Source organism: Halichoeres trimaculatus, unplaced genomic scaffold, assembly GCF_033239565.1.
Source record: "Halichoeres trimaculatus isolate MK-OKI-2021-1 unplaced genomic scaffold, fHalTri1.1 fHalTri1_scaffold_3, whole genome shotgun sequence".
NCBI classification, from domain to species: Eukaryota; Metazoa; Chordata; class Actinopteri; order Labriformes; family Labridae; genus Halichoeres; species Halichoeres trimaculatus.
Window position 1 is genome coordinate 32,106,226 of NW_027437181.1, and position 26,745 is coordinate 32,132,970.

At 40.2% G+C, this 26,745-nt stretch overlaps 1 protein-coding gene across 2 annotated transcripts; it reads left to right on the top strand.

The window, feature by feature from the left end:
• The first annotated feature begins 92 nt into the window (after window positions 1-92).
• LOC141787962 (aminopeptidase N-like) lies at window positions 93-22,593 on the top strand. 2 transcript variants are annotated; one of them, XM_074666725.1, is made up of 21 exons: window positions 93-259; window positions 6,349-7,071; window positions 7,208-7,350; window positions 7,577-7,716; window positions 7,854-7,980; window positions 9,950-10,104; window positions 11,518-11,631; window positions 11,776-11,919; window positions 12,145-12,210; window positions 14,358-14,423; window positions 14,538-14,713; window positions 16,747-16,823; window positions 16,907-17,040; window positions 17,319-17,374; window positions 17,452-17,599; window positions 18,148-18,239; window positions 20,407-20,517; window positions 20,653-20,820; window positions 21,171-21,311; window positions 21,643-21,724; window positions 21,870-22,593. In XM_074666725.1, the coding sequence occupies exons 2-21, from the start codon at window positions 6,467-6,469 to the stop codon at window positions 22,020-22,022; spliced, it is 2,898 nt and encodes a 965-aa protein (XP_074522826.1). In that variant the 5' UTR covers window positions 93-259; window positions 6,349-6,466; the 3' UTR covers window positions 22,023-22,593. The 2 variants fall into 2 exon arrangements, with proteins under 2 accessions (XP_074522826.1, XP_074522827.1); XM_074666726.1 differs by lacking the exon at window positions 93-259 and adding an exon at window positions 6,019-6,068.
• The last annotated feature ends 4,152 nt before the right edge of the window (window positions 22,594-26,745 follow it).

Sequence of the window (26,745 nt, forward strand, 5' to 3'; positions counted from 1 at the left end):
CAGTCTTGTTGATGCAGCCACATTCTTTCAGCTCCCCCTTCCACCCGATTTAGGGTTTTTCTTTGGGAATCGGGGGAAGTTGTTCCCTCCCTACATCCCTGGACAAAACCTGTGGCAGCTCTCACCACCTCCCACCTCTACCCTCACAGATGCAGACTGTGAGTGTTTCACATCAGCCGGGATCATTCCAGCTCAACTTCTCTGTCTGATACGGGCTTAAACCAGAGCTTTTAGTCGGTACCCAGCTACAAAGAGTTTGGTATGTGTTGTTTTCCTTATGTTTGACATGAATTTGCTTAACCTGCTGCATGCAGAGTCATTTGAAGTTGGTAGTTTTCCTTGGCAGGAGAGGTTTAGTAATATCCTGTGTGTTTGGCATCTGGAGCATTGTTGAGCTCTTACTCAGAAGAGGTTTTTGGTCTGAATCAGTTACTCCTTTTCAACTTTTGAATGAGTGCAGCTCATACAAAAGTAACTACCATATTACATAATCCTCATTCTTCAAAAAAGTAGTATTTACCCTTTTTGTCCCTTGTCCCTGGACTTGAATTTCTTCTGTTTTCAATGTAAAATATTTGATGAATGATGAAGGAAGCAACTAGAGCTACGTGGGTCAACTTGTGCAATAGTTGTGAAATACTTCATCTTGGGCGTTCATTGTGTGCTTAAAATCCCAGTTTGACTTTGTGGTTCTACTGGGAATGTATTGGTTCTCTGTCAACATCCAGGGTTATGAAAACTGAGTGGATAGTGTGGGTCACAGGTTCATGTGCAGGGAGAGTGATAGTATTTGTTTGTGTGGGAACTATCGGGTATTTACCTTAACATTCTCCAGATTAGATTAACTTTATTAAACCAAAAGCAAGAAATCTGTGCAAATGCCAAAGGGTGAAGATAAAATATTTCTGGTGATGTTTCTCTCAATATTACTCAAACTCAATTTTATTCCCTTACTCCCATGTGGAGTATCTCACACGTGCACAAAGCTGAGTACATTTACTACTACTACTACTGACCTCTCCTGCTTTGATTTACTGCAACGGCCAATCATACAGTGCGCAGAAAGGGTTTTGAAGAGAGCAGGTAATTATGGCTAATCCTACAAAAACAGATGGGTCTTTGGACAGCGTCTGACCACTAAGAATGGACAGAGCCTACTGGGGAATGAAGAGGAGGGTTTGTTAGAATCACAACAGGACTCAGAGGAGGTCACATGACTCCTGTGTTGTCATTTTTTACACCATGAAAATATGTGTTTTTGTTCCCACAAGATAAACATTCCCACTCACAAGATTATCCTGCTTTTAGCTGGTTGGAGGAAGTACTCGTGAGTTTTTTGGCTTTTATTGCTGATTAACTTTCCCCTCAGAGGAAACTTTGAACATTGGAATACTTATTTTCACAGAGGGCTGATTAACTCTGCCTTTTTACTCGTTAACCCCTGACAGTCAAGTTAATTAATAGACTGTCAGGGCTTTAACCTGTCATTTTATAAGTAAAGAGGGTATGATTTTTAGCTCTCTCTCTTAGGCTCTCTCTTAGCAAGAATCCCTCTGATCCTCAAACTCTGATAAATGTTTTACATTATTTGAGGCAGGCATGTATTTCCAAACTCAAACTGTTTTGTCTTAATAGAAAAGATTAATATTAGTTAGAGTAAATTAACATGTTCAAGCTGTGCATGAGTGTCTTTTTCCTGCTCCTAATCTGATGTCTTAATATTTAGTGTTTAGCTTGAATTAAGGAGACCTCAACTAGATTTATTGGCTGTAAATATGGATTTAAATTTGCAGTAACAAAGTAGAGCTAAGAAGCGCAAGTACTGAAATATTTTTCTGACTGCTAGGAGTATTGTTCCCCACAGGACAAAAAAAAAAGTAACCCACTGCAGAGTATGAGGAGAAAGCTAGCTGTGTAGTGGTAGCTAGCGGCAAGCATTAGCTTTAAAAACAAACTACATCAGCGTGCTTTTTTCCCCTAATATTTCTGTAACTATAAACAAAAGCTTCTTGTATTGGACACAAAAAGTTAGACTTAGTCACTCCAAATTAAAGCATAGCAAATTTAGCATACAGCTAAATCATGGCAGGGACAAAACCACATCTAAACTTAAGCTAAAGTCTCAGCAGATTTTCATCACTGCTATTCCAGCACATGACTAATCCTCGCGTCATTTGGTTCAATTGAGCATTTCATTTCTTATGACTAGATGATACTTAATTTTAAGTGTTCAGAATATATCAGATGTATGGACTGCTGAACCTGTAGACAAAGAGCTGGTGGAAATATGAAGACATCTGCGCAGAGAAGTGAAAGCGTGTTACATGTTGCAAAGTTTCTCAAAGGTCAACAATGTTGTCAGTGTTGTCTTATTTGCGGTTTATTAGATCCAGATCATCATTTCCAGATGTTCTGGACCTGTTTGGTACTGAGTTCAGACAACAGTCACCATGAAGAATTGTATCTCCCTGGGTTCCTGCCTGAAAGACACATACAAATTCTACATCAATGTCTTATTTCGGTTTACGAGAAAACAATGACTCCTGAATTCCTTATCAAGAGTAAAATAAACATCTGCCTATGGGGTATGAAATTTGTGCTTGTTTTGTTTCATGCTTTAAGACATTATTCTAATGTCAAGAAACTTGACAAGAATGTAGTTCTGGCCCCACTGGAAAAGTTCTGTTAAAAAATTAAGGTGGCATTTTTGTCTTTAATACCTCAAAATAAGTAATTTACTGGACTTGCCAGGTGAATGTGGCTCATTTTGGTCTAATAAGACAGTTTTCCCTAAAAATATGGTAAGATTGTAGTTCATGCAGTGCAAATTACCCCATACTTTAATAACAAGATGGGTTTCATACACTAGCAGAAGTGGCCAGTAAAGGGTTGGATAAATAACACAGGCTAGTCAAGGGGAATACTTATTCCAATCAGCATAACTTAATTTTATTGCTATAAAATATGTTTGTCAGCTGGCGTACATAGCTTCAGTCAGTTGAGCTTATCATATCTCTAAATACAGATTCCTTTACCACAGAAAACCTCATCTGCAGCCTCTCATATCACATTGACTGTTAACATACTTTGTCATTAATGGACTCTGTTTTACAGACTTGCAGCTCATTCACATCAGATACAAAGTGAATGCAAATATTACTCCCTACTCCCTGCACCCTGTTCCAGTTATTTTGGTAAACATAACCTGACAAAAATTCAACAATGTTCATCTTAATTACACATCCTGAGAGGAGACCTGACTTGCATACATTTCTGGATACTATGAACACCTGCTGCTTCTCTTGCAACCAGTTTATCCTAAAATATAAGTTTATTGTAAATACAAGCAGAAAATACTTTCAAAACATATTCTGTTCAATTCATTTAATTCCTGGATATTCTATAGTTACATTTAACAGATGCTTTTGACCAAAGTGATGTTCAACACAAGCAAGAATTTAGACGGAAGGAAAATGCATTATTTATTAAATAGGAAAAGGAGGTGTACTGAGTACTAGATGGATTCTAGTTTCTACATGTTCAACATGGCTTAGTGTGTTTGCACTTCACTTCATAGGAATCTAAATGTGTCCCATGGGTGCGTCTTAAATGACTCCCTACCTCCTGCCTAGGAATCTCTCTGTAAAGGACTGAGTAGAGCAGGGGTTATCAATCTTTTCAGACTTTTTAAAACGCATTGCCAGAAGCCAGTGAGCCCTGCCGTGGGAATACACTAATAGGCAAATCCAAAACAAACAAGAATCAACAAAAAAATCTCATTTTTATTTAAGCTTTTACAGTGATGGATGGACTATGCAGTACCAATAGCTTTTTGAGGACATTTCATGAACCATCAATCAGTGATTGGGAACCCCAACATAGGGAACCACTGGAACAACAACCAAAAAAAAAAAAACCCCACACTCATCATCTGACCAGACCCTGGTACTACTGTCTTTCTGATTTGTGTTTAAAACATGTAGCTTAACACATTAAATTAGTACAGTATAACTACATTAGTTTTGGTGATTACCAATTGTAAAGAAATTACATTTATTTTGAAATAAAATGAGAGATGAAAAAGATACAGTATTATCATATATACAATTCTTTCTTTTTTGTTTAATTGGAGATTATTAAATTAATTTAACTTTCAGCTTCACTTAACTATTTGAAAGCCTGTGAGCAGTATGACTTTGACCTCCTCACCCTGAGTAGGAAGACGGATGAAAATAGCTGCTGTTTGATAATAAATCCTCCTGTCAGATAAGGTTTGTTCAGTTATCAAGGAGGTGGGTCAGCTGCCGTCAGTGGTGTGTACTAAGCTAAAGTTGAAGTCTAAGATTAAAGATGAACTTTAACCAACAAACTAATATCACACTGTGATTACTTGCAACGTCACCTGAACACAGAGGATTACTCTGATTAAAAATTTGGCATTAGAACCTCCCAGGACATGTTAAATATACATGTTTGTTTTCACCCTGAAATAGCAGAATCACTGTTTTATAGAAGGCCATTAAACATCGAACATCTTTTTTAATTACTACTGCCATAAACAGCTGACATAGATCATCGTTATTGACTGCTCTGTGTGTTTCACATAAAATCCCATTACGTCTGAAATTATTGGACAACAGTATTTCAGAGGGAGCATGCTGTCTGATAGAAAGGAAAGGAATAGAGAAACCTTGTTGGCAGGACTTTGCTGTTCAAATGGAAAAAGTAATGGAGTGTGCTCTGAGTTTGTTTATGTATTGTGTATATCAGTATCCCAGCTACTGATGAGGAGTAAGTGATAAAAAAGGATTTTAATGGTGAAGGAAACATGAGTTAAGGTCACTTGGGCCTGCATAATCACAATGCTGATAGATTTAATTACAGTTATCAGACGGAGATAAATCAGTGCTGCATTGTGAAGTGACTATTTCACTTGTTGGAAGGTAATTTGAGGTTCATCACAACAACTGATTCCCTTGACAGAACTCCTCAACTTGTCCTTTGAACGAGAGTGTGCACTGAGATATGAATATAGGGAATTAATGTGAAAACGTACAAAATGATAAAAGTTTTTCCATCCAAAGTTGTGTCTGTCAACAAAACTCAAGATGTACAGCATGTCAAACATCCATTAACACGTTAACAGTGTAAGAGGGTCTGTCTAAATCTCAACCATCATAAAATACTTTAAAACAGTAAAATCCTTTAAAACTATAAAACAAATGAGAGATAAGGTAACATATAAGAAAGATATTTTATGATGCCCTTGCTGAATGTAAGATGAGTGTATCTGTCTAGAGCTTCTATGTCTTTGAACCTAAACTGGTCTCATTTGCTAAACTAAGAGTTGAGTTAGCTTGTAAGACCAGTGTTATGCAGACCAGAGAGAAGGATATTACCCAGCCTCTATCAGCATAGATACACACACCAAATACTGATTGGATACAGCTGTGACTATGACTTTCCAAACCCTTTGAAATGTATTTGTCTTAGTGATGTAAATTATTATCCGTTCTGTTTTCTTTGTCTCAAACTCTCCTATACAAATTTCCTTTTTGTTACACTTCCAGGGGAGGGGAGCGTCCAGACTGGATCTCTTAGAGTCTGATTTGCAACCCCTGATGCCACTTCAGAAACCTACTCTGTTATTAAGTACCAGTCTTCACAAAAGTATGACTTTTGTTGAATCAAACCATCTGGGCTATACTGTAACAAGATTTTTTTTTGTACGTCAAGAAACTCATCATTCGCTCTGTAACAGACAAATTAACAACAGATGAACAACCTTGAGAAAGACCATTCCTTCATTGTGTTGATTGATCTTAAGCATCTTCTACACATAGTCTTAATTCCAAAATCAGTGCAGTGATATTTTCTTGTAAACCTGCATGTGACTAAACATTAAAGGAGAAGCAACTCTTGTTTTGCTTGTTCACTATTCAGTGTTAACACTGACAACCTCTCACTAATTCACAGATCACTGAACTCTTTCAATAGCTCTTTGGCCGAGGAGACTTTGCACTTAACTGTGAGCTCAGCGTGATGACCGGGAACTTTTTGTAGCCAAAGTGAGTAAAAGGAAGGGTTGAGTAGTTGTGAGTGCATTTGGGAGAGTTTCAGGAGGCACAAGGTGTAAAAGGCTGTGCCAAGACCGTTTGAGGCTGCTGGTACAATGTGTTTATTATCATGAAGCCAATAAAAGTGACTGACTGGAATGCAATCACACTGTGGCAGAGGAAAGAAGTATATGACCACTTTTGATGCTCTGGAAAGTGTTTATTTTTTACCAAACAGCTTCTGATTACAGATAAAATAACCAGAATCTTTCATCTCTCTATCTCTCCTTAGGTGTTGTGGAAATGTCTTTTTGCCATGTTAATATCTCAACCATTAACTGAGGAGGGAAGAGACCAGACTAACACAGACTGAGACCCCTGAACTCCCCCGTTGACCGTCTGGATCAGACATGGGGAAAGTCTACTACATCAGTAAAAACGTGGGCCTGGGGTTGCTTGTTTTGGCAGCCATCGCTTTGGCTACGATCATCGCTCTGTCTGTTGCTTACGACAAGGAGAGGGCTAAGAACCGAGGCAGGCCAGGGGACGAAGAAGCAGATAGCACTGCTGTGCCTTCAGCTCCCACCACTCCCCCTACTCCAAAGGACCCCTGGGACCACTACAGACTCCCTGACTCCCTCATTCCCATATCCTACAATGTGACTCTGTGGCCCCGGCTGAAGCCCAACACAAACGGCCTGTACATCTTCTCCGGACAGTCATCCGTACAATTCAGATGTGAGAAGGAAACGGACCTTGTAATTATCCACTGCAACAAGCTGAACCTCACCAGCTTCAACGGACACTTTGCTCGACTTATTGCTCTCAGTGATGCCACTGAACCCTCCATACTGAAGTCCTGGCTCGTAGTGAAGACTGAGTTTCTGGTTTTGCAGCTTCGCAGCAGACTCACTGTTGGAGCTACATATTTACTGTACACCGAGTTTGTGGGAGAACTGGCAGATGACCTGGGAGGTTTCTACAGGAGCGAGTACGTTGAGGACGGGGTGAAGAAGTAAGAATAACAATGATGCAACATCATATTGGTCTTCTTACCATGGGTTATTTTTCTTGGAAAGGATGTTTGTCTTGGTGAGACTTCAGAGCAGTTGGTTTCCTTCACTGGTGTCTGTTTTGTGCACACCTTGCAGAGTTGTTGCAACCTCCCAAATGCAAGCCACGTACGCCAGGAAGACCTTCCCTTGTTTCGATGAGCCAGCAATGAAGGCTGTCTTCAATGTCATCATCTTCCACGACCGGGACACTGTTGCTCTGTCCAATGGCAGGGAGATAGGTTGGTTTAGAAGCATAAAACTGAGTGCTATCCAGTCTTTATGTCTCAATTCTCTCTGAAAGTTAGAGAAGAATCCAATTAGAGTAGAAAAACTTTCTTAGAAATGTTAAAACAGTGTTCGAGTGATGTGTGAGACTGATTCTCTGCAAATGATTCATAACTTGGACATGTAATGAGAAACCAGCCTGTTAATACTGGCAGTTCATCTCCCCTTCTCTTTCTTTAGCCTCAAAAGACCTCATCAGAGATGGCGTGCCAGTCAGAATGACTACATTTGAGCCCACTAAGAGAATGTCCACTTACCTCCTGGCATTTATTGTCAGCGACTTCACTTGTATTCAGTCAACACAAAACAACAATTTGTTGGTAGGAAACTTTTGAGACTTTTCTTTGAACCTCTATCCTCTTTATACATGCACAACCATGACTGATACCTAGAGTTAGAGCTCATATCATCTAGATTATATCCCTCAGAAAGGTTCTTTCTTTCCACATCTTTGCAGATCCGAATCTGGGCCAGAAGAAAAGCCATAGATGACAAGCAGGGTGAATATGCTCTCAATGTCACAGGGCCAATCCTTCAGTTCTATGAGCGGTACTACAACGCAACATATCCGCTCTCCAAGTCAGGTGGGTTGTCTCTGTGTCAGCAAACCTTTTTCCTGTGAGGAGGGAAATGTTTTCCAGTTTCCCACCCCAAAGACCCCAGAAAGTTCACTCTTTGCTTCCACTGCACATTTGTTGAACTTTTTTTTTTTTTTGGCACGTTTAAGGCTTTTTATCAGTGCATGGCAGCTGCCAGAGGATGTATGAGACAGTATTAATGTTCAGAGGTTCTTTGAGGTAAATGAACTGCATTTGTTTCATAAACAATCCTAGAAATAGCTTTCAGGCAGGGGTGTCCAAGCTTTTTCCACAGAGAACCACATTTGACTATTGGTACTAATAGAATAGAATAGAATAGAAAATACTTTATTTATCCCCGAGGGGAAATTCAGGAGTCACCGCAGCAATCAAGAAAACAAAAGTAAGAAAGAGTACAGAAAGTGCAAAAAGGTCCATAAGAAAATAGATAACGACATCCCGTCCACCACTCGTCCACCACTCTCCAGTCAGCCAGCCTCCACCTCCACAGGGTCCAGGACTGAGCTTCTTCAGCAGTCTGTTCAGTCTCTGTCTCCTGGATCCTGTCTGCTCACAGCAGGCGAAGCTCCTCCAATGTGGGGCCGTCGTCCGATGTCAGCTCCGTCAGCCACGTCCGTGAACAGCACGATGCCGCTGGGTTAGCACAGCTAGCTCATCCATCCCCCGGAGCTAGATCCCATGTTCCCAACAACGATGGATGGAAGGACAGGTCCACATCGTCACCTCCCAGTTCACACCTGAGAAACCAGCACGTTGTCCTCACCTCCTCCTCCTCAGCTCGAGGGAAATCATCAAGCCCTACACTAGTTAGCATTGACATGCTACAGGCTGCTAACAGCTAATTTCGCATGTAAACAATGCAGCCATGGTTACATGTAGGATTTCCAGACAAACGCAGGAGGAAAGTAGTAAAAATATCGCCAAAGCCACAAAAAGTTTGGTGTCCATGACCAACAATGAGCCACACAAAGTAATGATCCACTCCAAATACAAAGATTACGAAAAAGAGACGAAAAAATTACAAGAAACGGACAAAAACAAGAGAGCTGCTGCAACAGGCAGCTACTTGGGCAGCGCCTAGCAACAACGATAATATAATAATGACCAAGGACCAAAAACTGACATTACTGACATATTTATCAACCATGAAAGTACCATATGAACGCTTTGTTAAGGATTACTGTCAGTGTTTTGTGGAAATAATTGGCCACTAAGTGTGGTCAAACATACTTCTGTCATCATTACAGACTTTAGAAATCAAACCTCTCTTGTCTCTCCAATGTCTCTTAATACTTCACTTGATCCGGATTAAACAACATTTTTAGCCATAAATATTTCTTATCTTACTCTGAACTATTTTATGCACCATTGTTGTCTTGTCTGCACCATGCTATAACTTTAATCTCTCTTGTGTCTTCTGATGTGTTTCTTTAGCTCTCACATTATCACATCATGATCAATACATTCATTTAAAGACGTCAGCTGTGAGATTTGTTGAGTTTCTGCACAAAGTAGCCTACACACAGTCTAAATGTAGTTTAGTGAGCCAATATGAGATATACTTATGGTTTTGTTCATGTACTCAAAATCCTGATCTCTATTATGCTGGTGCCAAGCCAAACCTAAAATTCAATTTTTAGCAGATAAATACCTTGAATTCATCAGCTCATGATACAACCATAACACCAAACTGGATTTGTTTGGGAGCACCACGTCCTGAATAACCTCTGTCATCAAACCATATCATAGACATTAGACAACCAAACACATCTAAGACCTGTTGTTGTGGTTTGTTTGATATTAGATCTCTTCATTCCCTCATAAACGGTTCAGTAAAGGGTTAGTGAACAGTCTTATGGCTTTTTTGATTTTCTCATTTGATTTCTTTCTTTCTTTTTCTTTTTGAAGACAGATTAAATACCTAATAAATCAGGGATGTCTTTATCCTCCATAGATCAGATCGCTCTGCCTGACTTCAATGCTGGAGCGATGGAGAACTGGGGTCTGATCACATACAGAGAGACTGCTCTGCTGTTTGACCCTGTCCTGTCCTCCACTGGAAACAAAGAGAGGGTGAACTCTGTTATTGCTCATGAACTTGCACATATGGTGAGTGAATCATGCCATTTTCAGATCAGTTTTAGCTGTTAATAAGAGAGACGACCAAAATAGCCTACTGAGATTAATTTCATCTGTTGTGCACTTTTCACAAAAACTATGTAATAAAGTCAGATTATGATATTAGAATCATGTGTGAGAAAATAGAATTCATGCAGCTTGTTAACAAGAGAAAAGACCCATAATTAACTATAGACAAATTGATAAAAGCTTGTCTTCCAGGTGTCTTCAAAGGAGATCTTAGGATAGATATAAGAAGCTTTGGTAGAACTTGAATCTGATTGGTTGAAACCCCTTAAAGAGGGTCATTAATTACAAACTGCCGGATCACATATCATGTTTATCATGTTTGTTTGATTGCACACCGATTAGTTGACCTTTAGGAGCTGTGAACATACACTAAATGTAAAAAATTGCTGATACTCTAAATGTTTTACAATGTATCAAGCTCTGAGAAAGTGTAGGTTTCTTTTTTGAACTTTAACAAGTAGATTTTTTGATAGTTTTTATGAGTATTATTTTCTTGTGACAAATACATTTCCTTGTCTTTTGAATAGGAAAAAATCCATTGAAGGGAGAAAAAAAACAAAAACAAAACACTAATGGATACTGTGTGCAACCAAATTAAATTGTTGTTACTCATATACTTATAAGATTGGTGTCATTAGAACTATTAATGTTTCAGGGTTAGAAGGACATTAATACAACTTTTAGTCTATGTTTTAGCATTGTAGTGACTTGTCCCACATTGTCCCACACTGTCCCGCACAAACACACTCCTTGTCCCACATGAGGCTTGTAAGCACCTGGTCACCCTATCTCTGGGTGCAATCAGAAAACCCCTATCTTAGGCTCATAGCGTGCACAGCTTTTGATGTCACTTCAGGCTTGATAATGCACCACTTTAAATGTCTGTAAATTAACCCCAATGGAAATCTACAGGACTTCAGTGCATGAAGGTCAGAATCAGAGCAGATCTTTTGCATTTGAACTAGAGCTAATTCTGTCAATAAGAGGGAGCAAAGGGTTTTATCATCAGTCTGCGACAAACTGAGCCTCTGACAGGACTTTAAACATAAACTCAACCTGAGAACTCCACCTCCCTTTTCTAAAAGCAGATGACAGATTGTCACATGGAAAAATTAGTTGTGCTCTATTTTGGAAGTGTCACAGCCTGAAATCATTACTCATGTGAAACTCTGTGGTTGGGAATTTTCTGAAGCTCCTGCTCATTCCCTCACTCCCAACCCTTGAGCTGAACTTTTGTTGCCCAAACCTTAAGTCACTGTTGGACACTGTGTCATCATTATTCACAGAAATATGAATTTCCTGATAACATGCTGAGCTGAACTGTTGTGTGACAGTTGCTGTGGCAGAGCTTTTTATGTTGTCATGTGTTTTCAGTGGTTTGGGAACCTGGTGACTCTGCAGTGGTGGAATGACTTGTGGCTGAATGAGGGCTTTGCGTCATACGTGGAGTACCTTGGAGCTGACTATGCTGAGCCCACCTGGAGCATGGTAGGAACCGTGCATGAACCTCTGTACAGCCATTCAGCCATCTCCGTACTGAGCTAGAGAGCAAAAAAAAAAATCACATTTGAAATATCCCTCTATGACCTATCTTTGATACCTTTTCTTACCCTTTTCTTTACTTGGCTGCAGAAAGACCAGATCATCCTGTATGACATGCACAGGGTGTTTGCTGTGGATGCTCTGGCCTCCTCCCACCCGTTATCCCGCAGAGAGGACGAGGTCAACAGCCCAGCACAGATCAGTGAGATGTTTAACACCATCTCCTACAGCAAGGTCAGTTCCTCTGGCACAGCGTTACAAGACAGGAACTGAAGCAGGAACACAGCTTAGACCTGTTCATTTCAAAACCACCTTCCTCTATCATGCAGCCTTCAAAGAGTCCAGTCTTAGAAAACATCATGTTTAAATTCTTTGTTCGGATAAAAGATGAAATCTGTTGCTGTTTTAAGAAGTTCACACTAACCAAACCCCGTTGGTTTCTGTGTTTGTTGTTTTCAGGGAGCGGCAGTGCTAAGGATGCTGTCAGAGTTTCTCACCGAGTCTGTGTTTGCAAAAGGACTCAGCGTGAGTATAGCCCCTTTATAAAGCACTGTGTCCGAAGTGTTGTGGTTACTGTATTGATAGGGTCTGTAGGTATGATGTTTCATATTTCACTGTTATTCTGACTGTTGTATGAGTAAACCTCCAGATTACTCAGTATGGTTTCTTTCTAAGTATTTGTGATTCATCCCTCTGTGCATTGGTTCAAACTTCTGAGGAGTTTTTATGTATGGTGGAAAATTTCTATTTTTTCTATGTTTAACCTTTGCTCTGAATAATTGTGCTGACTGGAGCGGAAGGAACTGCTATCTGCTGAACTTCAAGGACAACTCCTTTTCAGGCCAATTGATGAAGTAAACGGATGTCTGTTGTGAACCCATGTGGGTGTAGCTGAAGAAATGCGTGTGTGTCAGAAGTGCAGAGACTTTGTAGCCATTTATTGTAAGACAAACAACATTGCAGAAGTGAAATATTCACTGAAGTGATGCTGGCTTAGAGTGATCAAGTTTAGATTTGCTTTGAATAAGAGTTGCACCCTCTGTACCTCAGAGACACACTTTTCAACTGTCTGTAAAAGGTATTGTTGTGAGAATCTCCCTTGCAAGTAAAACATTTGGAGAAAAGCCAAGCACTGGACTTAGTTTGGGTTTTATTATTATTTCTAAAAGAAAATTGCTCTTTCATAAGTTACAAAACATTGATAGCAATGCCTCTACAATAGAAAATGAACACGCTGAAGAATTACCCCAGTGCTGATGTCCACAGTGTCACTTGTGTTGATTGTTAAAAGTCAACATGACAAGATTTTTCTCATGAAATCCAATCTTGCACTCATACACAGATTGCTGAAGAGAACCCACCTGTGTGAACAAAAATTAACAAGAGACAAAGAACAGGATATGTTGCATTTAATATGTGGTCTGCAGGATTTTTTGTTGATTGTTAATTTACACAACATTCAAACTGGGCTCCTCCTCCTTGGCTCAGTGCCAGCGGCAGCGCACACCCACTGCCTCAGACCATGACTATGTGAACACACTCACTCGCCCAGCAGCCACCTGTAGCATTGTGTTTTTAGGTGGGAGAGACTCTAGAGCCGTGCACCTGACTTAGCATGTTAGCACAAGCTAATCACTGGGTTATTTGACACATACCTGCTCAGTAGAAAGCTAACTTGTGTTGCTGTTCATCATGAGCTGGTTAAATGAAGTGCCTGAAAGTGAGTGAAGTCAAGCCAAGCTTCACCTTTCTTTAGTAACAAGCTTTATCTGTTTGGCATATCCCCTCACTTTGGTTGTTTTTCTTCCCTCGTGCTATGTGCATTATCATAGCCACTTGGGATAGCTTCTTCCACTCGCTCATCAACACGCAAAGTCACATGTGCACTGGGCACGCTGTGGTTGGCCAATCTGAGCACTCTTACTCTTTACACAGAAACAATCTGATACAACCAAAATATCATCATACAGGTAGAGGAGGGGTTCGAGGCAGACACAGACACTGACACACATGTATAGAGGCCCAGAAGTGACAATTGAGCAGGGTTATTCCTGGAAAAGTTGACATTTTACTTTTGAGGAAAATCCTGCAGAATCTACCTTTAAACCAGGTGGCTACACCTAGTGTTTAATATAGTCAGTGGGGCCATGCTAAAAGCTGCAGTTCCTCCAGTGTCCACTAGTCCAAAATTCAAAAGACTCATCAACGTCTATTTCGGATGCCATTTTTTTTTTTTTTTACCGCAGCAGAAATAAATATAGACGACAGCCTAAACAAACAAACAAACAAAAAACTGTGTGTGTGTGTGTGTGTGTATGTGTGTGTGTGTGTGTGTGTCCCAGCCTTTTTTTTCACAACTCTAGACAGGAGGCTAAAGGCTTTCTAAAGCCCCGCCTCTCTGCCTCATGTATAGTTGACCAAGAGTTAGACAGAGTCAACATCTCTAATAATGTTCGGCTTTAAAACTTGGCTTCAGTAAAGAACTGGTGACATCAGAGACTCATACTGAGCTTATGTAGTAGTATGTAGTAGATGGTTTTGAAAACAGCCTATGTCCATGTTTTTTTTTAATAGTTTTAACCTGTTGCAGCCTCTTTAATACCACAGTAACAGTAAAAATGCTGTATTTATTGATGCCTTACCTGCTGCTTCTCATTGCTTTCTCCCCTTAGACTTACCTGAACACATTCGCCTTTAAAAACACAGTGTATACAGACTTATGGGACCATCTCCAGCAGGTCAGTACCACCACTGGTCTTCCTACATTTGCTGTGCATGATTTCACCTGACAGTGTGTTTTTAAATGGGTGTGTGTTTTCTTTTATTTCCTACTTCCCACTCTGTGTTGACAGGCTGTTAGGAACACACCAGACATCCACATTCCTCACACTGTTCACGACATTATGAACCGCTGGACTCTCCAGATGGGCTTCCCAGTGGTCACTGTTGACACCAAGACAGGAAGTATCTCCCAGAAACACTTCCTGTTGGATCCAGAGTCTGTGGTGGAGAGGCCGTCTCAGTTCAAGTAGGAATCAGTTTTAGCCCTACCCTGTGAGTTAAAAAGCAGACATTAAATGAGGAGATAGATCAGTATCTGTCATTAGGAAACTCATAAACACATACACTCTTCAGCCACTTTATTAGGTAGACCTGTCCACCTGCTTGTTGATGCGAATATCTAATCAGCCAATCACATGGCAGCAACTTAATGCATTTAGGCATGTAGACATGGTCAAGACGATCTGCTGCAGTTCAAACCGAGCATCAGAATGTGGAAGAAAGGTGATTTAAGTGACGTTGATCGTGGCATGGTTGTTGGTGCCAGACGGGCTGGTCTGAGTATTTCAGAAACTGCTGATCTACTGGGATTTTCACACACATCCATCTTCAGGGTTTACAGAGAATTGTCCCAAAAAGAGAAAATATCCAGTGAGCGGTGGTTCTGTGGGTTAAAATGCCTTGTTGATGCCAGAGGTCAGAGGAGACTGGACAGACTGGTTGGAGCTGATAGAAAGGCAACAGTTCGTTGTCTGTCTGATCATACAACACGTCCAACCTTGAGGCAGATGGGCTACAGCAGCAGAAGACCACACCGGGTGACCCTCCTGTCAGCTAAGAACAGGAAACTGAGGCTACAATTCACACAGCAACACCAAAACTGGACAATAGAGGATTGGAAAAATGTTTCCTGGTCTGATGAGTCTGGATTTCTGCTCCACATTCAGATGGTAGGGTCAGAATTTGGCGTCAACAACATGAAAGCATGAATCCATCCTGCCTTGCATCAACGGTTCAGGCTGCTGCTGCCGGTGTAATGGTGTGGGGGGATATTTCTTAGCTCACTTTGGGCCCCTTAGTACCAAATGAGCATGGTTTAAAGTCCACAGCCTTACTGAGTATTGTTGCTGACCATGTCCATCTCTTTATGAGCACAGTGTACCCATCTTCTGATGGTTACTTCCAGCAGGATAACACTCCATGTCATAAAGCTGGAGATGTTTTTCAAACCAGGTTGTAAATATGTTAATTTCTTCTGTGAAAGCAGCTTTTTTTGGCTTGGGGTGTAAGTGACTTCCGGTACTTCCGGAGCCAGCCGCAAGCGGACACTCGAGAAACAGCAGATTTTAGCACTTCCACATTGTCTCACATACTTAGACCAGAGGTTGCCGCTCGGTTGAGCTTTGTTTCACAGTTTCATATCATATGTTAGCATGACACTACAGAGACATTATGTAGTGTAGTGTTGGCATCTCAGATTATGTTATATGTCATGTGTAAAATCTTTTAACTAAAATACTGAGAGCAAAGGGGTTTGTACTTCACACTTCAGAGACAGATGTACTGAAAATGTACTTTGTAGCGCCCTGACAGTGTTGAGAACTGGTCTGAACAGTAAATAGTGATTTCTTTTAGAAAAGTTTCGGTAGAGTTACAAAACTTTATTTACACTGAAGGAGAATTCACTGAGAGTGGATTATAAATTTCTCAGAGTCCATTTCACAAACACATTTTTGCTATTCAGGATGTCCATTGAGGCTTGCAGCTCAGTGCTGTTTTCTCTTGTTTTGCATCTGATTTTGGAGATGAGCTGTCAGCACCTCCACTCTTTGTTACTTGATACTCTGCTGTGTCTCATACTCATGGCAGTCAATACTGTCCACGTATGGCTGATGAGCTAAATGTGGAAAGACTATAAACTATGTTAAAAAATCCTCCCCTCATATAGTGTGTGCTGAGAGATAAAGAAGAGGCACTTGGAGCAAAGACGTTTTTGGAACCTGGCTGAAAATATGTTTATCGATGCTGTAAAAAAAAGTTTTTGTCTTGTTGTGTTTTTGGTCTCTCTGAGGTTTTGGGAGCGAGCCCCAAGTGGAGTACCAAAGAACCACAGTTTTTAGCACATCCATAACATATAGTCATACCAAAGTTTGCATCTGTCACCAGCCTGACAAAGATATCACAGAGCCATGGCACCAGTGAGAACAAAATTATTAATATATATATATATTTTTTTTTTTTTTTCAGTTGTTCACATTTCTTTCTCTCATTCTGTTTAAGTTACACCTGGTACGTCCCCATCAAATGGATGAAGACAGGTGTGGAGCAACAACAGTACTGGCTCCTTCAAAAGACAGGTATGACCCAAGAAACTTACCTGCTCTTCTGTCAGCTTGACTGAAAGTTGTGTTTATGTTGGTGAAAAACATTTTCCTGACAGACACCCACAGAGGGATGAGAGTTTCAGGAGGGGACTGGGTTCTGTTGAACACCAATGTCTCTGGGTACTTCAGGGTGAACTATGATCTTGACAACTGGGATCGCCTTCTCTCCTTGCTCAACAACAACCACAAGGTGAGTCACAAGATGATACAGCAGGTCAGTTCCTTGGCAACCATGGCTAATACTTAAAACTGCAGTGTGCAGCCAAAAAGTCAAGAGTCATCCTGTTACATCATTCTGCGACAGAGACTTCACTGATGAAGTTGGCTGGAGTTAAAAATCTACTATAAGTTGAACAGCTTTAATGTAAAACAAAACACCTTTGTGAGAGTACTATCTGTGTTATAGCTTCACCATGCAGGCTTTATCATCTGTCTTTGCTACTTTAATATCTGTGTTATTCCTTTCAGACTTTATCAGTCCTCAACCGAGCACAGATCATCGATGATGCCTTCAACCTTGCAAGGTAAGGACAGCACGTTTACAGGAAATCACACTTTTGCCATTTATGTGTAATGCAAAGAATCTGTCATCTCTGTGCAGAGCCAACATGATCAATACCACATTAGCCTTGAGAACGACCAAGTACTTGTCCAAGGAAAGAGATTACATCCCCTGGGAGTCAGCTCTGAGAAACCTTGACTACTTCATCCTCATGTTTGACCGCACTGAAGTTTATGGAGCCTTACAGGTTAATACTTATTTATTTATTCCTCTACCTGCTGTGGGGCAGGGTTGGAGTGTGGACCAGCATGTAAATGGTCAGTTCCCTCCTCTTTTTCCAATTGAAGACATCTTGCTGAGCTCAGGAATGTTGTGTCCAGAGCTGTGCCAGAGGTGATCACTCTTGCTTTTGTTACTTCTTGGCTACTGTACTGTAACTCTCTCTTCACCTGCCTGAGCAAAGAATCTCTGAACAGTTTTATCCAAAATGTTTCTGTGGAGCTTCAGACAGACACATCATCAGTTTCCATGTGACACCTCTCCTTATGCCTTGGCATTGGCCTCCTATCAAAACCACATTTCTGTTCAAATCAAAGATCCTATCACCTGTTTCTTTTGATTTCTGTGGAAACCTTTCTGACATTTGTCCTCTTTTTGAAACTGCTTTTGTGGTCTGTTCATGAGAAGTTTAACTCACTTTATTTTTCTTATTGTTCAAACTTCTTTTTTAGAAGCAAGGGTTGTTTTAAAGTTTGATATGAATGGTTGGTCATGTGTTTTTTTTATTTATTTCAGGCATACCTCAAGAAACAAGTCCAACCACTTTTTGAGTACTTCAAGATAAAGACAGCCAACTGGACCAAAGTTCCTGAAGGACACACTGACCAGTAAGATGTGCTGATGTTTTTAAAACAGACTGTGACTCAGCAAGTGGTCAAATAATTTCACTTAAATAATAAACAGGATACTTGTGCACCCTGTCAAGCCCTCCAATTGGACCCATTTCTAGATGCTCTTGCCCTTCTGATAGGGTACAGAGCCCACCAACTGCATGCATCATAAGACGAGTTTCCACCAAGCAGACCGGTTTGGTTCACCTCGGTACTGCACGCATTTTGTAGTGTTTCTACTGACTGATCCAGGGACGGATCCCAAAATAACCGAGACGAGCCGTCCCACTTTTTGGGACCCTTCCGTATGGGAGCCAGACTGAACCAATCCACTCTTGGATGGTGGAGCTACAGCGGCTGCATTTCTCCTGGCGGCACACAGACTTCTCTAAAACAAAGCTTGATTGCACTTTGTATCAAAGATCTACAAGCCAATCACAGAGAGGAAGAAATGCTGCATGTCTTCCATCTTTGCTCTTTGTTTATTGCGTCGCGTTTTTCTTCTTCGTTGGATTTATTAGCGGGGTACACTGTGTCGCACTGCTATGGCGTCACGCTATTGTTTACCAGCTGCGGCTTTCAGCATCTGGCTTACACGCCACCTAACACAAGAGGGCACAGATTGCTGTGGAAACACAAACGAGATCAGACTTAACTGTACCAAACCATGCCAAACTGTACTGAACTGAACTGAACTGCTTGATGGATACAGGGCTTTAGATAGCATTGCCACCCAGGCTTTGTTTATGCAGACTTCAGGTATTAAACAGACTGATACTGAGGCACCTGTTTGGCTGAAAGGCTGAGTTCATGTCACATGTGCATGCTTAGTATCTCCCGCTCAAGTTTTTGATCCACGTTTGATTCCTTCCTGTAATCCTTTTCCTGCGTGTTTCCCCATATAATGTATACATGTAGTGACCGTGATGTCATCCATTTCTCTCTGAAGCAGACTTATGAAGTCCAAAGTCATTGGGGCCATATTGGAAATGCAAAACTAAATCTAGCTTATAAAGCAGAAGTGTGAGGTAAAGAGGCGGGCTTTCAGCCTCTTTGCTAACATCTACAGGATGCTCACCTTTTAATCAGCTGAACTCTGCCTCTGATTGGATAAACTTGTGGTCTTGTTATCTTCTGAACTGCTAGGTTATATAAAAAAAGATACCCCCTGTGTAATATGTGCTATAGGAGATATGAGCTATTCAGGCTGTGGTCATTTTTGTACCAGGACGTAAACATGATGGTTTCTGCTGTAAAAATCCTCTTTTTTTTTTCTTTTCTTTTTTTTTAACTGGTGTGTACATGATTTCTGTTACTTCTGGAGCCAGCCTCAACGGACACTGAACTGCTTTTGCATTTCTGCACTAGCTTCATTTCTAGCGGCTGGAGGTTGCTTCTTGGGCACCCACCAATAGTTCCCCCAGTAACCTGTTCTTCTTGACTGCCCTGTTATCTCAAAATCATGGCATAAAAACCTTCCAAAAACAAAAACTCTGCACCCTAACACTTTGCCACTGCTAAACCCCACACCCCAGTCTTGGATTTGGATGAGTCCGGAATTTTAGAGCTCAACCCTGTCAGGTTAGGCTGTGTGCTCTACCCTCCAAAGTCCTTCATTGTAATGAGGACATAGAGCCAAGACCTGTCCGCAGAAAGAGGTTAGAAAGAGGACAGGGAAGCCCGAGCAAGTTTACAGTTGGACCGTTAGCTTTGTGACCCATGAATTGGACAGTGTTGTGCCAGCTCACATAAAAAGCAAACTAGCTAAAGTTCAGTTCAAGCTAATTCCCTAAATATATGAATCCCTGTATGCTGATATGGCACCCTTGACAGAAAAACTGACTAACCGTATGGTGTGAATTGTCTGCAGGATGAGCCATGCTGAATGCATGGAGAGTGCTGTAGTGCTGGATCTGAGATCTGTTGCTGTACTCGTGCTCGGCACCTCCCGCCACCTGTCAGAAACTCACTTCCCAAAGAGTGAACTTTGCTCGTGTTCACACTCATGAGTTAAAAACTGAGCAGTTCAGTTCACCGTTTGTTTTTAAAATTTGAGTGTGTTCAATAAATGTACTGGGTTTTACTCGTTCTGGCACAACACTAGTATTGGATATTGAAATGCTCTGTTTTATGCAGTTTCCTCACACATGTCCTTATTCTCCAGGTATAATCAGATCAATGCGATTGGATTAGGCTGTAATGCAGATGTGCCAGGCTGCAGGGACCTGATTAAAGGCTGGTACAGACAGTGGATGGAAAACCCACAACACAATCCGTGAGTACGATTCATACTTACATTTTAAGATGCTGCTGGACTTTTTGTAAACTTTCCTACACACTGTCTTTACCTGAGCCTACGTTTGCTCTTTGTGTTCTGACCTGCTGGATGTTTTGCTTTGATACTGACCAGCATCCATCCGAACCTGAAGAGCACAGTCTACTGCAGGGCCATAGCCTTTGGTGGAGTGGAAGAATGGGACTTTGCATGGAAGATGTTCAAGAACGCCACCTTAGCATCTGAAGCCTCCAGGCTCAGAGCAGCGTTGGCCTGCACCAAAGCACCTTGGCTTTTGAACAGGTATGAGCGTGAGCAATCCAGATTTATGGGAGCAGCCTCATTACCTCACCCAAAGAGCTTTGTTTGAGGGTTTTTCTGCAGATTACAGAGTAACAATTTCTTCTAGCATGGGAATAAGAAAAAAAGCTGCAACAAAACAAAATGAAAACATATGATACAGATAGTTTTAAACCTGTTCACATAGACAAAGGGATGCATTGAGCATCTGTCTCAACTTACGAAAACACTCTGTATGCTAACCAACCGTATCACAAAGGTAACACAACATTTACTGACTTCAGCTGATTGTTCCTTTAAAATGAATGTAAATGTATGAATTTCTGCATTAATCTTGTTTCTGGTTGGGTCAGGTACCTGGAGTACACACTTGACCCCACTAAGATCCGCAAGCAGGACGCCACCTCCACCATCCAGTACGTGGCCCGCAACGTTGTGGGTCTGCCGCTGGCCTGGAACTTCATCAGGGCAAAATGGAGCTACATTTTCCAGGAGTAAGAGCTTACCACTCCCTCTTCAGAGGCCTTGTCTGAGAAATGTGCATCATGGCAGAAAAGAGAATGAATAGATGAGAATTTACTACAACAGCTGAGGCAGAAAGTTTATTCTCCAAGAGCAGATGACGCTGTTTTTTCTTGACCAGCTTTTCTCAGAGCCTGCCCTGATGAGCTGACTTTTTGAACATCATGGATGACCATCAGTGAATGTTGACACTATTAGACAGAATTGCCTTGAGCTGTAGGCTTCTTTTTTTTTAGTGTTACATTATTTAATGTTTCCCAATCAAAGATTGCTTTTATTGTTTTTGATTTTGTTCTTTTTCAGATATGGAGGAGGTATGTTTTCCTTTTCTGGTCTCATCAATGGAATCACACGGAGATTCTCCACAGACTTTGAGTTACAGGAGGTATTCAGCCCACACACCACAGTGAAACACACACACACACACACACACATACACACACTGTAGTCCCTGAGGGTATTCAGCTGAAAAGAAAGGATACAAATGTATTCAGTTTATTTCAGTCTGTGCTTTTTCTGTGTCTCTCCAGCTGAAGAAATTCAAAGAAGACAACCTCCAAGTTGGTTTTGGCTCGGGCACCATGGCCTTGGAGCAGGCTATAGAGAAAACCACAGCCAACATCAAATGGGTGAAGGAGAACAGAGCTCATGTGATGAAATGGTTTACTGAGGAGTCCACATGAGGACACTTGGACAGTTCAGATGACACACTCTCTTTTTGCACTGCCAGGGATATGTAATGACTGACAATCACTATAATCATCAATGAAACAACCAGCTTGTGACAGTCGCTACTGCCAACACAAATGACGGCAAAAATAAACAAACAAAACAAAGAGTTGTTTCTTGTCAAAGTAAACATACACAAGATGACCAGAGAAGAACATGTATTCAAGTTATATGAGCTGAACAAATAACTGGTGCTCTCACTTGTAGTCTATGAATGATAGTGGCTACGGTTTCCCTAAACTTGGTAAAGAACTACAGGTAGATAATCTATGAAATGATTGTTTATTGGTTTAAGAGTACAATGTGATATTGACCCATATAAGACATTTAGCCACTGTTGAACAATAATAAATGGTACAATAAACCTCTAATCAACATTTCCAGTGAGGAATGAACTGTTGAAAGCTCCTGTGGGCGTTTCTGGGCCTTTATTTGTTTTGGCACCCCCTGTGGAGAAAGCAGTACCTCTTTGAGCTGGCTTGTACATGTGTAAGTTTTTTCTTTTTTTTTTCTTGGGGGGGGGGGGGGGGGGGGGGCAAACAAACAACAAACACAACCAAACAAAAAAGGCTGCTGCACTTAAAAGCATTAATAATCTGTACAGAGCAGTTCTCAGTTGTTTTTTAATAGTTTTGTTTTCTTCTGCTTCTGTAGCTAATGTAGAACCATGAATACTAATTTTAAAGATGTCCAATAAAGAGTGACAAAGTCATCACAGGAGCTACAACTGTCATGTCAGCATTAAATCCCTCCCTCTCTCCCTAGCTAACGTGAGGTTATCCAGGAAGTGGTTGATTGCCAATATTTGCTGTTGTCTGACAGTAGCTAATGGGTTAAATTTGTTCAAAAAGGAAACCAATGATCCTCCACTCCATTGTCCTCTCAGCACTTAAGTGTTCCTCTCTTAACGTGATGACAGAGATAAGTGGCTTCCTCGTGACTCTGGTAAGTTCAAAAAGGCCCATAAAGTCATGCAATAAAAATGTGATTTGTGTTTTTAAGTTGAACAGTCCAAAAACATTTTCAAGCTGAGCTGTAAACTGAACAACAAGAAACAATTCTGAAGCGCTGAGCAAGCATTTATCCAAACTCTTTATCATCCTGTTTTCCTGTGATTGACTTGATTTGATGTTTTCTCAGGTCTCAACTTCAGTCTTTATTTAATACAAAACTGTGTAAAATACTTTTTTTATATACTTAAATGTTTCAGTTAACATTTTTTGTACACAAAAAAAATATTTCATATTAGTTCTAACTCTTGAAAACATTTTTGTGCTGTTTTTCCCTCCACTTACAATATAATCAAAAAAGAAAAAAAATATTTTAGCAAAAATATTTATCATAGCAATGGAGTCAAGAATAAATGAAGAGGCTATTTAAAAATCTAAAGATAAAGTTGAGAAAATAATTACAGAAAAAAAGTAAACAATGAAGATTAATAAGTACACTACAAATGATAATTTGGAAAAAAAAACCCACTTTATTTTAAAAAAAATTCCCATTATACAGATTAAATACCCCCCCCCCCCCCCCCCAAAAAAAAAAAAAAAATAAATAAAATAAAATAAATAAATAAATAAATAAAATAAATAAATAAATAAATAAATAAATAAATATATATATATATAAAATTTATAAATCTATATAAACAAACAAACAAAAGACAATAATAACTACAAAACAGTGCAGTTACAGAAATACATTTTTCTGCATAGTTCCTTTATTATGCTGTATAAGGGTTTATGACAGGATTCAGCAATTTTTCAAGTCATGAACCATTACACAACAATATTATTGATACTTTTTGGTTACTTTTTTTTGTTATTTTTGATTGTATATACATATATACAACTACTACATCTCATGTGTGTCAAAATGCATAATGGGACATTTTATTTTTACAACTCTTTTGCCCAGGTGATGACGAAAATGATGACTTTTTTTTAGTAAATAAACTCCATGATGATTTGGTTTGATCAAAAAGTTCCTAATACTGAGACAAAAGTGACTTAACATGTCTTTACACAGGAGCAAAGCTTGAACTATTTTACTTTTTTCCAATCTCCCTGACTCCTCCCCAAAAAATAGTCTCAAATACTGGAGCAACTTATACTCTGAATTGAACAGTCATCATAAAGGACCAATACAAAACAAATGATCCCTTAAGAAAAGGTTAGATCATTATATTTTTATACTTTTACAGATGAGATTCAGATTAGATCAGATTCAGTCTTATCTTATCTTTGTCCACCATGAGCAAGAACTTAGTGAGTAAACAGTGGCAAAGAAGGACTTCCTGTTACCTGTCAGAAACGGAGCAATCTTCTTATGTAGAGAACATTGGGTTAAGAAAGAGGGAAAGAGGGAGGTGCAGAAAGAGAAAAAAACAGGGATTATGAAGGTGAGACCAATAGAAAGAGTGCAACATTCAGTCAGGCAAGTTCACAGCAGCTAAAACAAAGGAAGATCAATGGTGAGTATCTTTACACGACACAAGGATTCAAAGTTAGTGACAGTCAGTTATTAGATATGAATGTTGATTTCAAGGAGACAAATAAAACTGACTGATAATCACAGGAAAATAGAGTAAATAAAATATATATGAATGTATGTCAGCTGAAGGCTTCTGAGCATAGAAACTAAGCAGCATTAAAGAAAATACATTAATGTACAGCTCATCATCTAGTTTGGAAAATCCTGTCATAAAGGAAACCAAAGATTGTTTGTGATTATACTTTTGATTGTCAGGAAGTCAACAATAATGGCTTTTTCATCTTTATAATTCACTTCATGCTTTGTCACCACTTCCCATGGAAAAATGAAGTGAATCTACACTGAGAATATGAGACTTTCAACTTGTTGGAGAGCAGCCAAGTAGCTTCTGTGTTCACTGATTTCTGTCCTTCACAATCAACAGTATATAAAGAGGGGTTGTGCCCTCATAAGGTTTCAAAAGTGAATTTCATGTGTGAGTGCCTATAAGCTGCATACTTTGTAGTGGCCAGTAGGGGGAGACTCCACATGAACACACCAGATTGTGTGAAAACAAACCAGAGAAAAAAAACCCATCTCAGCGGATTTATTTATGCAGTGGATATTTTGATCTCTGTCTCTATTTGAAAGGTGTTTTTTTTTTTCAGCAGAGCATGTGAGCATCGTGTCACTTGGGTAAAATCAGGTCCTTAAGATAATAAAACTAATACAGCACAGAGTTTGCTAAAGGGCTTTCAGCCTGTTTGATGCAGTTTAAGGTGAAAACAAGAGCTGAGAGTTTCTACTGATACTTTATCTTCTGTAGGTGTCATAGGGCTTTAAAGCTCAAATGAATCATAGGAAATATGACTTTCATTACTTTTGTTTGTGCTTCTGTTTGAAACTGAAGTCCCCAAAAGACACTGAGCCTTGAAACAGAGAATGGAGTGCTTGTTGTGACAGACCCAGCTGTTAAAAACATCATCTTGGCAAATGTGCATCTTTTTCATATGATTTAGTTTTGGGAATTATAAATTAGATACATAACACAAAGATATTAGTAAAACCTCATTTGTAATAAGATAAAGGTTAAAATACAACAAATCTGATTTTTCTTTTTCAGACAGAGATGAATCCTAACAAAAAGCACATGATAAAAGAGCAGGCCTAGACTAGACTCTGTTACACACATGGCAGAGACGTCCAACATGAATCACCCCTGAGCAAACACTTTAACAGTCTGACACAGAAAGCTGTCTTTAATGAGCTCCACTCTGTTTGCTGCAACATCAGCACTCTATGCCAAGAGTGTGGGACAGATTAAAGAAAAAAAAAAAAAAGGGTTCAAGACAAACAGACACACTGCTAAAGCTGAAATGTAGTGAGTGTTAATGTCTTATTTCTCATAACAATCAGTTAAAGGTCCCACTTTATGCTCCTTTTCTGCAGTTTAATATGGATCATTGATGTCTTCATGAAATGGTAGTAACATGTTTTGGTCCAAAAAGCCAATAAATCAAGCACAGCAGCATTGTTTCCAGGCTCTCATAGCCCCTCTGTTCAGAACGCTCTGATTTAGTGGGCGTGGCCTTCATATGTAAATGAGCCACTGCTGACACCGCCCCGCTCTTCCACGTCACTGAGAGCGGCGCCACGAGCTCAATGTTTAGAAAACAGCTCGTTTACCGTAACATTACAGGCCAAAACAACAGGCTAACCGCAGCTAAAGTTAGCATCCTGAAGCTAACACGTAGACAGGGGGGACACTGAGGAAAAGCTCTTACATCTGCTCCACAGCATTTAAAATACTCACATTTCCAGGGTCAGAGGTTTGTTGGCGGATGGTTGGTAATGCACCTGGATTCAGGACCAGTCTATTCTCTAGCCCTCTGTTGTACTATCCAAAGTTGGAAAAGCAGTCGGCCGTGAAGTGACTAGCACACACATGCACAGTTTTACTGAGTGTAGCTGGAACATTTCCTTGATAAATGAACTCTAGCCCCTTAGTCTTGTCTTCTTCAGAGATGGGAAGCTTGTGTGTGGAACTATGTGGCTGTTTACGCCCAAAAACAAAGCAGTGATGGCTCTTCAACTTCGGCATTCTCCTCCCTGTTGCTGGAGAGATTTCTCTTCAGATGCGGGGAGAGAAGTGGGCGGAGAGGGGGTTTGGGGGTATTTGCTCCGGTGGACCATTCAGGTCAGACT